We start from the raw sequence: 12,316 nt of genomic DNA, 5'->3' as shown, positions 1-12,316 counted from the left end.
CACCCAATAATTGAGGCGATAAGAAAAATATATATTTCTCTCTCGCAGCAAACAAAATATTTTGCTCTCGCATTGGAACCATCGACTTTATTAAGTTTTGAAAGTATTTGCATTAGTTTAATCTAGCTAAGGAGCGGGCAAAAGCTTAGCGGAGGGAAAATTATGACGGGCTGATTGGCTGGGTGACAGACGAAAGGACGACGCCTGATGAAAGTTGGAATTTCTCTGAGCTGCTGCTTATCTGGAGTATAAAAGCAAGTGATCCAGCAACCGGGGAATCCACAAGCTGCACTTCGACCTCCCCAATCCACCGAGTTTTGCTTAAGATATGTTGTCTTTGCCATAACACGGAGATGATGAAGTCGACGACTGGGTCGCCATGATATGATATGGCCACCGCGTTGCATTCAACTCCTTGCGAGCAGCCAAAGATACACACGCTCAGATACAGATACTCGCAGGCAGATACAGATACGTATGTATATTCAAAGGCCACATGTGCATCGCACTTCCCATTGCCATATGGTGTGGATTCTAGGGAGAACTTTCGGTGTGGCGTCATGTGCCAGAATTTTCCTTGGCGGTGGAGAAGCGAGCGATTTCCCAGGGGTCGTGGCAGCGCGAAAACCCGCACATGCGCACAGTGGGCCATTTACAGTGGGCAAATGGGTGGTTGGAATGTGGACGTGCTGCCGGTCGAGTGGGGCAAATGTAACTGGTTTTGGGCCCAGGCCACACGCGATGCCTGATAAAGGCTGAATTTGCAATCCACTCAAAAAAGGCTGTTTGGCAATATGCTAAATTACCACGAGGAAAGTCGGGGAATATGTCCTTTTACCCAAATGTGTTTTTCAAAAAACGAAATGAAAATAAAAAGACTTCTCAAACCAAAACTACTTCACAAAATATAAAAATAATAATTGTTATGATATCAATAAAAATTCTATGATGGTTCCGAAATTATATCAAAAATTTTTGGGATACAAAAATATTTTAGGAAAATAAAGAAATTGTTCAATCTTTCTCTCTCTGTAAATCTTATGTGATAATGATAAGATCACATTTTAAGTAAAGTTCTTCGATCCCCTCTCTTAATATGCCATAATCCATGGATAGAAACTTGAACAATTAGAACTAAAACATAAGTTGCAAATAAAAATGGATATCCATATAACATAGATGCACTTCGGCTACTGTAGAACTCACTTCACTTAAGGAAATTAGTTTAACGAGTATTCAAACCGTCGGCATTTTAAATTAATAAAGAAACTAATGCTCAGGTGGATATGTCACTGCTGCGTGCAAGAAAGTTACTCGTTATTCCGGTAATAACGCGAATAAAATATTTAAACTTACTGCCGAAACCCGTTCCTTCCCTCCATTCCGTCGATAGGGAATTATTTAGCCAAAGCCGAGCCGCTTACCGTAAATTGCAATTTATGCCCAGCGGCAGGCCAAGTTGCATCAGTTAACCAGTTTGACGACTCTGGGAGAGGTTGTCCCAAAACGAAACGGAGGCTCCATTTCGACTCGAATGAAGTAATCACAATTGATAATTGTTCGATCGTATCGCCTCATCTGCATCTGTTATTTTTGGGTTCGTTGATCCATTCGAATGGCCGCCATGCGCCGCCATCAAGTGTCCGGGATTCGCATTTGCTTTCCATAACTTTAACGACCCTGGACACTCCCATCCACTCCCGAGATGGTCAACTGGGGAACTATTATAATGCAGCGCATCGCAAGACGGCGCGGAATCAATTGTCATAACAGACAGCCCAGTCTCCGTTTAGAGAGTACAGAGGCAGCTGAGGCAGATTGCTTTACGAGGGCAAATATTTGTGCTGCCTGTCGGCATGTGGCATCGAGTACACATATCCATAGATACAGATACGGATCACAGACCCATATGCCCAACCCGTTCGGTGTTTGTAGCTGGAACAGCAAAAAATAGAGAACGCTGAAAATTGCAATTTATATGGCTGCCATAAACAGGGGCTGCAGCACTTTCACTTTTCCCGGAATGTTAGGGACGCTTCATATTTTGACCAAAAAATGTGTCTCTGTTTTTTTTTCGGTAATTGCATTCAGAGCGTAGCACTCGCAGGTCCCAGGAGGTACCTTTGAACCCCGGGGTCGTAAAACCCCTTCCCAATGTCGCGACTTCGACCGCTGGGTTCTCAGCCGGAGATCGCCTCCGACGTTCCATTTCCGCAGCAGGCGGCAGGATATTATGATGTCTCAGATTTTTCACAAAAAAAGTTAAGAAAAATATATCAGAGTTTTTTTTAATTTAATTATTTTATAAGCTACAGGATAATTAAAGGATTTTCAAATATTTAGATAACTTTCCTATCATCTTTTGATAAGAGGAAATATGAAGAAAATATTTTAAGCTGTTAAATATTTTTAATAATTAAAAAAAGTAAATTTTAGGAAGCTCAACGACATATTTATAGGCACTAATTTAATTTACCTTGTCGCACAGTAAAACTTTTGATAGTCTAAGTGGCTGTTCAGTGTAATTTTGAAGTTTATACCCATTAGGTACATGACCTGATTGAAACTGTTGTTTCTCCATGTTCGGGTTCTTCCCTGGCATTTCAGATGACACCTCCCCTTAAAAGTTCTCCACTTTCTCCCGAGCTAATTCTCCGGAGATTTGTTCCATCGTGACCCTTGTTACGATAACAACGAGCCTTCATAAATAAAACGAAACACGAGTAAATTCAACAAATCAACACGCCGAGGGCGGGGACATACATATATATATATACTGAAAAAGATTTTTCTTTTTTCCATTTGCCGCGTGCAGCTAATCTTCTGAAAACGAAAAATATTAATGAGCCAAAGTTTCTCTTTTATGGAATTTCGATACTGACAGACAGACACTCGCTGGCGGGAAAAACTAAAGGAAAACTCCATCACTTTGGCCTGGACATGTTTGTCATTTACAAGTTGCGCGGCCAATTACTTTGAGGACTCCACTCTCCAAGAAAAATGGCTACGTCTCCGGCGGCTCATTATGAAAATGAAAGCAGGGAGCCATGTATTCCGCCACAATTTATGCACACGAGCATATTCCATTGGGGAATTCGAGGTCGGTCGATTGCCGTCTGTTTGTCTATCAAACAAGGAAACTAAAAAGTTTTCGCAAAAAGCACACAGACCGGGAAAGAAAAAACCAATTTGATGAGAACGGGGGCAGATGGCTGATGGCAAAAACAAACAAATACCATGGACACTCGACTCAACAGACTCCGGTGGGCGTAAAATGGCGAATGGGAGGGGGCGTGGCAAAGGGCACACGACCTATACGAGCATAAAAGCGTACACATATAGTACATATCATATATGAAGCATCGATGTCGGCATAATCGAATGAGCGAAGGGTAATGGGGCGCACGAAAGACCCGCAACTGGACCCCATGGAATATGAATGCATCTCGAGCATCTCCATATAAATATCCCTCGATGGAACTGGGATGGCTGTAGGATGTGGACGTGGAAGTCCGATCCCCGGGAAGCAACTATATATTTATTGTATTCCTGCTTTCCGCAAACACGAAAGCGCACTCTGAGTTGTAGAGGGGGGTAATGGGTTGGGCTTTCTGGGGGCGGTGGGCCGAAATGAATTGAAATAAAATGATAAGCGTGAAATAATAATGAGGAGCGTGTTCCGGCATAAATCGGTTCGTCCTTCGGTGGCAACTCACTGGTTGGGTTGGAGTATTTGGGTCCTGGCCGTCCATTTGCGTTGTGTAATCCATGTAATCGGCTGTGAAAAGTGTTTTACATGCGAGTCCGCTTGCATAAGCCGGGAAATGGAGCGTAGCCCATAGGAAAACTCACACATGAGCAGGAATTTTGAGCCCTTGAGTAACCCTTGCCCTTAAATACTTGAAAGTATTTTTAAAAATTCAAAAAGAATTTCCAGCTGATGATTTTTACATAATTCATATTTATTTAATTAAATATTTTACATCAGTATACATTTTTAATTGAATAAAACTTATTTTTTATATCCCATTCCAGTTGTATTACACATCGACCCCTGCTGCGACCACTTAGCCCGACGCCAGCTGCTTCAGGTGAGTCTCCATATTAACGTTTTTAATATATTTATATGCATGCCAAATGAAATTTATAATAATGGGACTGACTGTGCATAAAACCCCATCTGCCGACCATGGAACTAACCAATTGAATTGGGTCGCAGGTGCAACTTAAAACTCAGCTAAAAGTGGAGGGCAAAATTCGCCTGCCAGCTTCAATTTTTATTTGCCAACATGATATTTGCTAAATTACATTGCCAAAAAAATTTAAAGCAGTCCTCGTGTGTGTGCGGCATATGAAATAGTTGGGACCCAAAAGTTGTACCTTTTGCCATTTATTTTCCACATTCGCATACAGATCCCCTCCTTGTTCGATATGAAAAAGGCAAAAGTTGATCAAATAAATGGCGAAATTTCCATATTCCATCGATAAGAAGGGAAACGTGTAACTCAAAGATTTCCATCAATACGAATCGGAATCGCAATGGGAAAATAGGAATAGAAAAAAGCGGGCGAGTAACAAGTTGTGCGAATCTCTGAAAAGGGGGTGATGGGAGGTCCTTGATGTCCTGAATTTCGGGCGGTGGATGCGGTAGATGCGCGGCAGGTACAACTACAACCCTCATCGCTTAGCTAAGTAAATGGGTTGGCCCACGAACGTGACTTGGCCTGGCCCCCATCCCCATCTATAACTCCCTGCCTTTGCCTTCGGTTATTTAGAGCACATGTCTCCTCAAACCCGAGATATTAGCAATGGATGTACTATGGAAAAAACAATAACGTCTTTAGAACTAGATTCTTAGCAAAATGTATATTAAACATATACCAACTTGTTCTATAAAATTTAAATACTTAAAAAAACCAATCCAATCAAATTAAAGACATTTTAGTAACGTCATTCATTCTATATTTGCGGGAATACTTTTATGTTGTAATTTCAGGATATGGAATACTTCTTTAAATGTTATGTACCATAACTGTGATGAAATTTACTTTTAACTTACCTTCCAAAGTTCCGACCTTTTTATTCCACTGTGCCAGTGCCTTGAATCTTTCGAGGAAGCCAGCTAAAGTCGGTCACGATTCCAAACTAATGAGGAATACTTGTAATTACATGTGGTTACGCAATATCAGAAATTTGGCTTCAGGTCGGGCTCAGCTCATGGCATTTTCGTACTGCCAGGAATCCCGCCCCGCATCGAAGAATCAATGCCCTGAGACAAACCCAGAAATTTAATAAACACGCAAGTGCACGGAAGTAAATTATCCCGTCAGTCAATTATGTATGTTGCTACGCCCCAAAAGACCTGACTTGGACTTGGTCTGGTTGTCGGGGTTTGGGGATTGTGGGTTATATATTGGGGCTGGTGTCTTGAGACGCCACATAAATACCTCGTTTACTTTCCCCTACATTCGCTTGTGTGCGAAGTTCCTGTTCCTGCTTCATTAAACGCCTGCCACACTCGCTTCAATTGGTTGCTTTATTTGTGGCTGCAATTTGCCAGCCTTTTGTGCTTTTTAATTAAATGTACTCTTTCCTTATTTGGCCCTACCTGCGCAGTCATCGAAGCCATTGCCAAACCTAATTAAGTGGTACCCAGATCGTTTCGAAGGAGTGAACTTTGCCGGCATATTGTTTACTTGAACGAGAATGAAAATAATAAAACGTTAGTTGAAGCAGGTGGAAATAGATAAGGCAGCAATTGGACTTGAAAAGTTATGGCAGAAATAAAATAAAACTTAAAACGAAGCAGGCAAAAATTCCATTGAAACCAGAGAAAGTTTACTGTTATGTGGGACAATAGTTTTAGTTTTCATTTAATTTAAAGTACTAAATTCTGTAAAAAGAACTTATATGGAGAGCTAAAGTGATCCTTGTCTTCAAATAAATATTTAAAATACCTCTTAATCTCGGAATATTTCTTCATAACATTTTCGTTCCTACAAAACTTTTGTCTAAACTTAATCGAACAAAAATACAAGGCGCATTTTGCAGTGTTGAGGGAATCCTCTATTTTTGCTGCCATGTCTGAAAGGCTCTAAATAAATAATGATATTACGTCTGCATCGGACAAATTCATGTAAGTGGCTCTGGTTCTCCAGTGGACTGGGCATTTGGATTGGAGTTCATTTGAAATTTTAATCATCGCTTCGTGCTGCAAATTCCAATTGAGCGGCCAAATTGAATTAATTTGACTAATTTGTTAGATACATTTGCATGGAACAAGCTTCACCACGTCTTTTCCGCTCTTTGGGGACGACTTGATTACATTAAAGATGCGCAATTAGAAGCGCCCAGTCAATTTCCAGAGACAGTCCGGCGGGATAATGGTAAGGGTTGCCCAGATGAATGGCCACTTGGGCGAAGGGTTGGGCACCGGGCTTCATTAAGTGCCAGAAGGTGTTGCCAATTTGGATCTGCCAACAGCCTTTGGCCCTTTCCTTACCTGTTTCGGGCTTCCTTGTTGGGGGATTAGTTAAAGAGCTGTGCCCCAAGTGAGATATTATCGTCCGGGGGAAAGAAAAATTAAGGAAAATTATGAAACTACCTTAAGACTGTCACTTTTAAGATATGTGTATTTTTGACAATATACGTTTAAAATAACATCTGCATTTAAATATTGGTTCTAACTTCATCGTCTTAAAGATATAATTATTTAACAAAAAATTTAAAAACAAAACTTCTAAAAATAATTGATAGGAAAGGTTATTCTACAACCATTTTGGAAACCATTTGTTACATACTCCAGTAGTTACATTTTTAAAAATTAAAATCATTTTTTAGAGTACATTTGTTTTTCTTGATTCCCTGTTCCGACATTCCCCAATTTTTGGGGAAAATACTTGTCTACTTTTGACTTTGATTTATTTGCGTCAGAATTCCGAAGGCCGCGGCTAATTAAACAACCAAGGACCAGCAGCACCTACACCTACAGTGGATCGGCATCAACAAAAGTCGAATCATCTACGAGTCGTAAACAAACTTTTGCCGGCTTGACTGGTGGGTGGTGGGCGAGGGCAGCCATAAACAGCTGCACACCGAACGGGTTCAAGTTGAACGAAGAAGCTATTTCGGAATATGCACTGAAAAAAACACAAAATTATATATAGTTTGTTTTACAGATATATCGAACCTTTAATTTTTTTTAAATTAAATCTTTCTTTAAAAAAAGTGGTAAAAGTATAGCTCTACTTCAGAAATATCGTAATATTTTCTATATAACTGCTTTTATTCAATATGAAATATTAAAAAGAAATTCGAAATTACTTTGAAAAATATTAAAGAGATTTTTAAAAGTACTTATATGAAAAATGCATATTTTAATTCCAATTAAAAGTTAAATAAATGTGGTTTTTCCTGAGTGGATTTTGAAGAAGTACCGTTAGTTGTAGGTGCCCACCTTTGCCATCTGAAATCGAATCGAAAACTCACGTAGCAACCACAGTGGGCAAAGTAAAGTAGCAACCACTATGGGAGTGTCGTCTCCCTTCCTCTGACCCTTGTGCGCATGCTGCGTCCCTGTCGCACTCATACACACATACACAGGTAGGGCAACTCCTGATGCGGCGGCCATTGAAACTGGCGGCCATTCCCCCTCCCCACCCCACCTCCACCGAGACCATCCTCATCGAGAATTGAACTGCGCAAAACAAAAAAAGAAAAGATACAAATTCTCTCGCACACTCACGTAACCTGAAATTGACTTGAGCCTGAATCGAGGCAAAAATCTGTTGTTGTCGGAATTAAATTTATATTCTAGGCTGGGACACACCCGCCCCATACCTCCCTCCCTCCCCCTTTTGAGACCCTCACAGAGCCAGTAGATAAATGTAGAAAAAACTGAAATTTGTTTGGGTCCCGGACTGCATACAATTGTTTTTTTGTTTTTTTTTTGTTGACTCACCATAGAGAAGCACATTCGGTATATTATTTTTGTATATGCGTGCTGGGGCACATTTATTTACATTTTTTAATGCACCCCAATAAAGAAAACAAAGCACAAACAAGTTTTCTTCTCATTTTTATTTTGCAGCGCTGGTTTATTTGTTTTTAAGTGGGCACAACTTTGCCACCAAATATTGCTCCCGAGCAACTTATGTTTGGCTAGATTTGTACGACATCATTTTTTAACGATTAAAGATAAAATTACTTTAATTTATGGGGACATAATACTTGAAGAATTTCTTTGTTAAAAAAATCATAAATCATTGTGACAAAATTATGGGTTTATAAATAGCCCATAACGTTTTGAAAAGTTATTTAATAAGCTAAAAATTAACTCGAATCTCGTCATATTAAAACCCGTTTTTTATAGATTTTTTATTGCATTTTGTTGTCATTATTAACGGTGAAACTTTGCAAATATGTTTAGTATATAAATAATATTTTAAACATTTATTATGTAGCTGACTTTTAAAAGGTTCATTTATTTATTCAATAATATGGAATTGGTTAAAAAAGAGTCTTTGTGGCTTTTATTTTAATTTATACATTAATTTTTTATCACTCCAGGTAATAAAATTGAATCAATTGATTATAATACATGAGATAAAAGGAATTATTACCTGTGGGATTTTCTGAACTTGTTTGTGAAATATTCTAAATAACATATTTTTTTTGAAAGTAGTGATGAAGAGCTCAATAAATTACTTAAAGATATAAATATTAATTTAATGATTAGTTTTATGTACCAATATTGTAAATGGTAGAACATTTTATTATCATTTCCATTCAGTGCCCCCCGAATATCTGTGCCACCAAAGTTGTGGCATCTCCCCTCTACAAAAGCCATGAAATATGAATGATGACCCTTGTTGCAGGGGCAATTAACTTGCGGTGCTGCATCGTAATGTCTGCCAATCTGCGTGGAGTGAAGATTGCGATTAGAATGGAGCTCACAATGGAGGGTCGGGGAGTCGAGCGTTGAACCCAGAGTTGAGGACTCCTCCGAGCGGGATGCTCGCATAGAAATGGCCACATTTCGAGTGGCAATCCAAGTTAGTCTCTTTGGTTATATGGCCAGAAGCTCGCGCAGCCCGTGGGGAGTGCGCAAACTTTTTGAAAAATTCATATTATTTGTAAGTAGTTGCGGGCACAAACTATGAACTATGAACCACCACCCCTGCGTCGAGAGCGAAATTGCGTGGCTTAGTGCGCACCACCAACTTCGGGGAGCAATCGAGGGGCCTTATCAGGGGGATTTATGCCAAATGATGGCAGATTGCCAAGCTGCAACTACCAAACGGCGGGGATAGATACGGATTCAAATGGCACTGGCTGCGAGTTCTGGGCTTGGCAACATGCTTTTTAGTGTGTCTGTATCTGCAATGCCTTTCTTTTATTTTCCTTAATTTTTTCTCTTTTTTCGGTTGCTTTTTTTACAATTTTTCTTGTTTTTTTCTCTCGAGTATAATGGCTAGAAAAAGTTGCGCCATCCCCGAGAGTCTAAATATCTGCACAGTGGTATTAATTTGTATAAAAGAGGATAACATTTTATTTTCAAATAATGGAATACTATCATTTATTTTAAAGTTAATTTGGTTTTCATATTTTTTTGAAAAAAAGTTTTAATTTAAAATAATTGAGTTCTTAGAAGTGTTACATTAAAGGCGTTCGCGTTTTTAAATTGCTTTCCAGTTTTGTTTGTTATATTAAAATGTGGATATTTGTATTTTTTCCTTTGCTAATCTTTTTGATAGATTATTATTTGAGATATTTATTTCCTCTAATCCCACTGTGCGGCGCTTGACATACGGCTTCTGCTGCGGTGGCTCCGGCAGTTGGCATTGCCACCGTGGAGCCAATTTGTTGCGGTTCATCAATATGCCAAGCCGCACACATCCAGCCTGGCCAAAACCACAACCACATCCACATCTCTGGCTACATCCACCCAAATGGCCAGGCATCGGGAGCCAACCAGAATGGCAGACGGATGCGGATGTGGTTGGGTGGCTCTCTTCTGCACTCCCTACCCAGATTTACCGCCCCCTTTCCCGCCATTCTGCAATGGTGCCCCTAGGGGAGGAGGCGGGGTTGGGCGGGGCAGTGGCCGTCGAGGAGCTTAAGTGGCTCCACGTACTGCTGCTGAAAAAAATATGTGCATAAATTTAAAGAATCTCAATTTACTTGGTCCGTGTTCATTTGTGTGCCGGCTGCTGCAAGACCTCGTCTCGTTTTCGATTCAACGATTTTATGCACTGGAAAGTTGGAAAATATCTAAAGATCTATTAAAAATAGTACATTTTTTAGAATTAGATAGCAGAAATTTTAGTACAAAGTCTTAAGCAAATAAACTGTTCAAACTGTTCAGATAGACAATTTATTTAATTATCTTAAAAATTTTTTACAGGGAACAGTACAGATAACACATTCTATTATATTGTATTTGAAAATTGCTCTACATACAACATTTATTTAATCAAATGAATACCTGATAAGGTCTTTTATTTTACTCTGTAAGAAATATAAAAATCACTCACATTTTTTCTCTATGTGCCTGCTCAGCCTGGTGATTTGTGAGCTCAATTATGGTACATTTTCTTGTCTTGCCCGCCGACCTCCACCTCCACATCCACTTCCCCTGGCTTTCCCGCTCCACCTTGGCCGTGGTCGTTTTTTGTGGTTGTCACTTTGTTATTTATTCAGCGCCATGGAGCAGGTCTGGACCTGGATTTCGGTGAATGGGGATGTGGACGTGGAAGCAGACTCCGCGGACCTGGAAGATACAAGATGGAGCTGTGACACTGAGGCCGTTAATGAGTTCGTTCGTCTTCGCGGCTCCGCATTTGGATGCTAATGAGTGGATGGCATCCAATAAATTCAGTTCGCCGGGCTTTGCTTTTTATCGCTCCACTTGCATAATTCACAACGCTGCAGGGTTGCCGTTGCCGTCGATCCAGTGGATCCACTCCCCTTGCGGGTGTACAGAGGTCAATAGAAATTTATGGGTCGCATTGTTAACGCCACTGATTACAAATTATTTGTATTGCCCCTTCAGCAGTTGGGCACAGGCCTCCGTGCTTGATTACTGATTGCTGTTTACTATACACGAGGTCCTCTGCCAGAGCTCATTGGATGATTTACTTCTCCCTGGTCACTGATAGCACTTCTTGTTTTTTAAGGGTTGCTTCTTAAAGGTTTACTGATAGTTCAAACACAAATTATAACCATTAGACAATTTAAAGGCCTTTTTAATCAGACCCTAGTTTATTTCACATAGTTCTAGTTAGTAATTTAGCCATTAGATTAATTTCAGGATTATGCATTTGAATTGATTCGTGTGTATGTGATCGCCACAACATAAATTGGTGTAAGCTTTCACGGTCCACAAATAAATTCATGATATCAACTTTTAAAATGGAGTTTCTGATAAACCCTAATGGATTTTGCTTTACATCTTTTTTACGTCTTTGTCTCTTTGTGGGCATTCATAAAGATTCTCTAATAAATTCATTCCAATTAAAACTATAATTTCAATTTTTTTAAATAGGAAAATTCCCGGCTTAATTTCGTATTAAATGATTGTTTCTATGTAGGTATTTTATAGTTATTTTTTCTTTGAACTAGAAAAATAAAAAATTTCTAAATATTTTGAAACGGTTTAAAAACGTTGTACTACAATAAAATATATATATTTTATGACGTTAAAAAATAAAAAAAAAGTATTGTTTTGATCATGGCAAATATCTTTTTTTATTGCCCTTGCAGATTACATTAAATTTCACATTTAGTTTCTATGCTTACTTAAACCAAACCATAAGAATTCTTGCTACCGCACCCATAGATTTTTGACACATCCCAAGTTATGACCAAGTAGCACTATAAGTTCTTCAAAGAAATGTATGTAATATTGTTCGCCCACCCCTTTGGATAAACCTGAAGGAAAATAGCTTCCAAGCACATTTCCATAACTCAAGTCAATTATCATCATGAGAAATGTTTTCTCAGTCGGCGGTTCCAATCGCCTCGCAGATACTCATAATTGTCGAGTGACAAACAATATTGTTAACCATATATTGCATATTCCACCACTCCCTCGTCGGCCATTGAAGCCATGGTTCTAATAAGAGAAATGTATATATATAGGCATATCTGACGCAACTCCAATGGGAGCGGCACCCGGGCGCCGCCTGGCGGGCGAATCGGGAGGCTGTCAACTGGGAGATACAAAGATACTCAGATACATTGATATTGTCCTGCAGCTGCAACTGCAGCCTCGGGAGACGAATTCCAATCGGCCGATTTGAACGTGCCGCCAGGG

The 12,316-nt window shown here is 39.6% G+C and overlaps 1 protein-coding gene across 4 annotated transcripts in view; it reads left to right on the top strand.

The window, feature by feature from the left end:
* Window positions 1–12,316, top strand: part of LOC108019994 (uncharacterized) — a 103,482-nt gene that overhangs the window by 35,846 nt on the left and 55,320 nt on the right. For all 4 annotated transcript variants that reach the window (XM_065866293.2, XM_065866291.2, XM_065866292.2 and 1 more), the window contains one exon: window positions 4,036–4,091. Coding sequence is in view for 2 of the 4 variants with exons in the window: in XM_065866291.2 (XP_065722363.2) it covers window positions 4,036–4,091 (56 nt within the window). In the remaining 2 variants the exon portion in view is untranslated. The remainder of the gene's footprint in view (window positions 1–4,035; window positions 4,092–12,316) is intronic.

This window comes from Drosophila suzukii, chromosome 3 (genome assembly GCF_043229965.1).
Source record: "Drosophila suzukii chromosome 3, CBGP_Dsuzu_IsoJpt1.0, whole genome shotgun sequence".
In the NCBI taxonomy this organism is placed as follows: Eukaryota; Metazoa; Arthropoda; class Insecta; order Diptera; family Drosophilidae; genus Drosophila; species Drosophila suzukii.
This window is presented reverse-complemented; position numbering and strand designations above follow the sequence as displayed.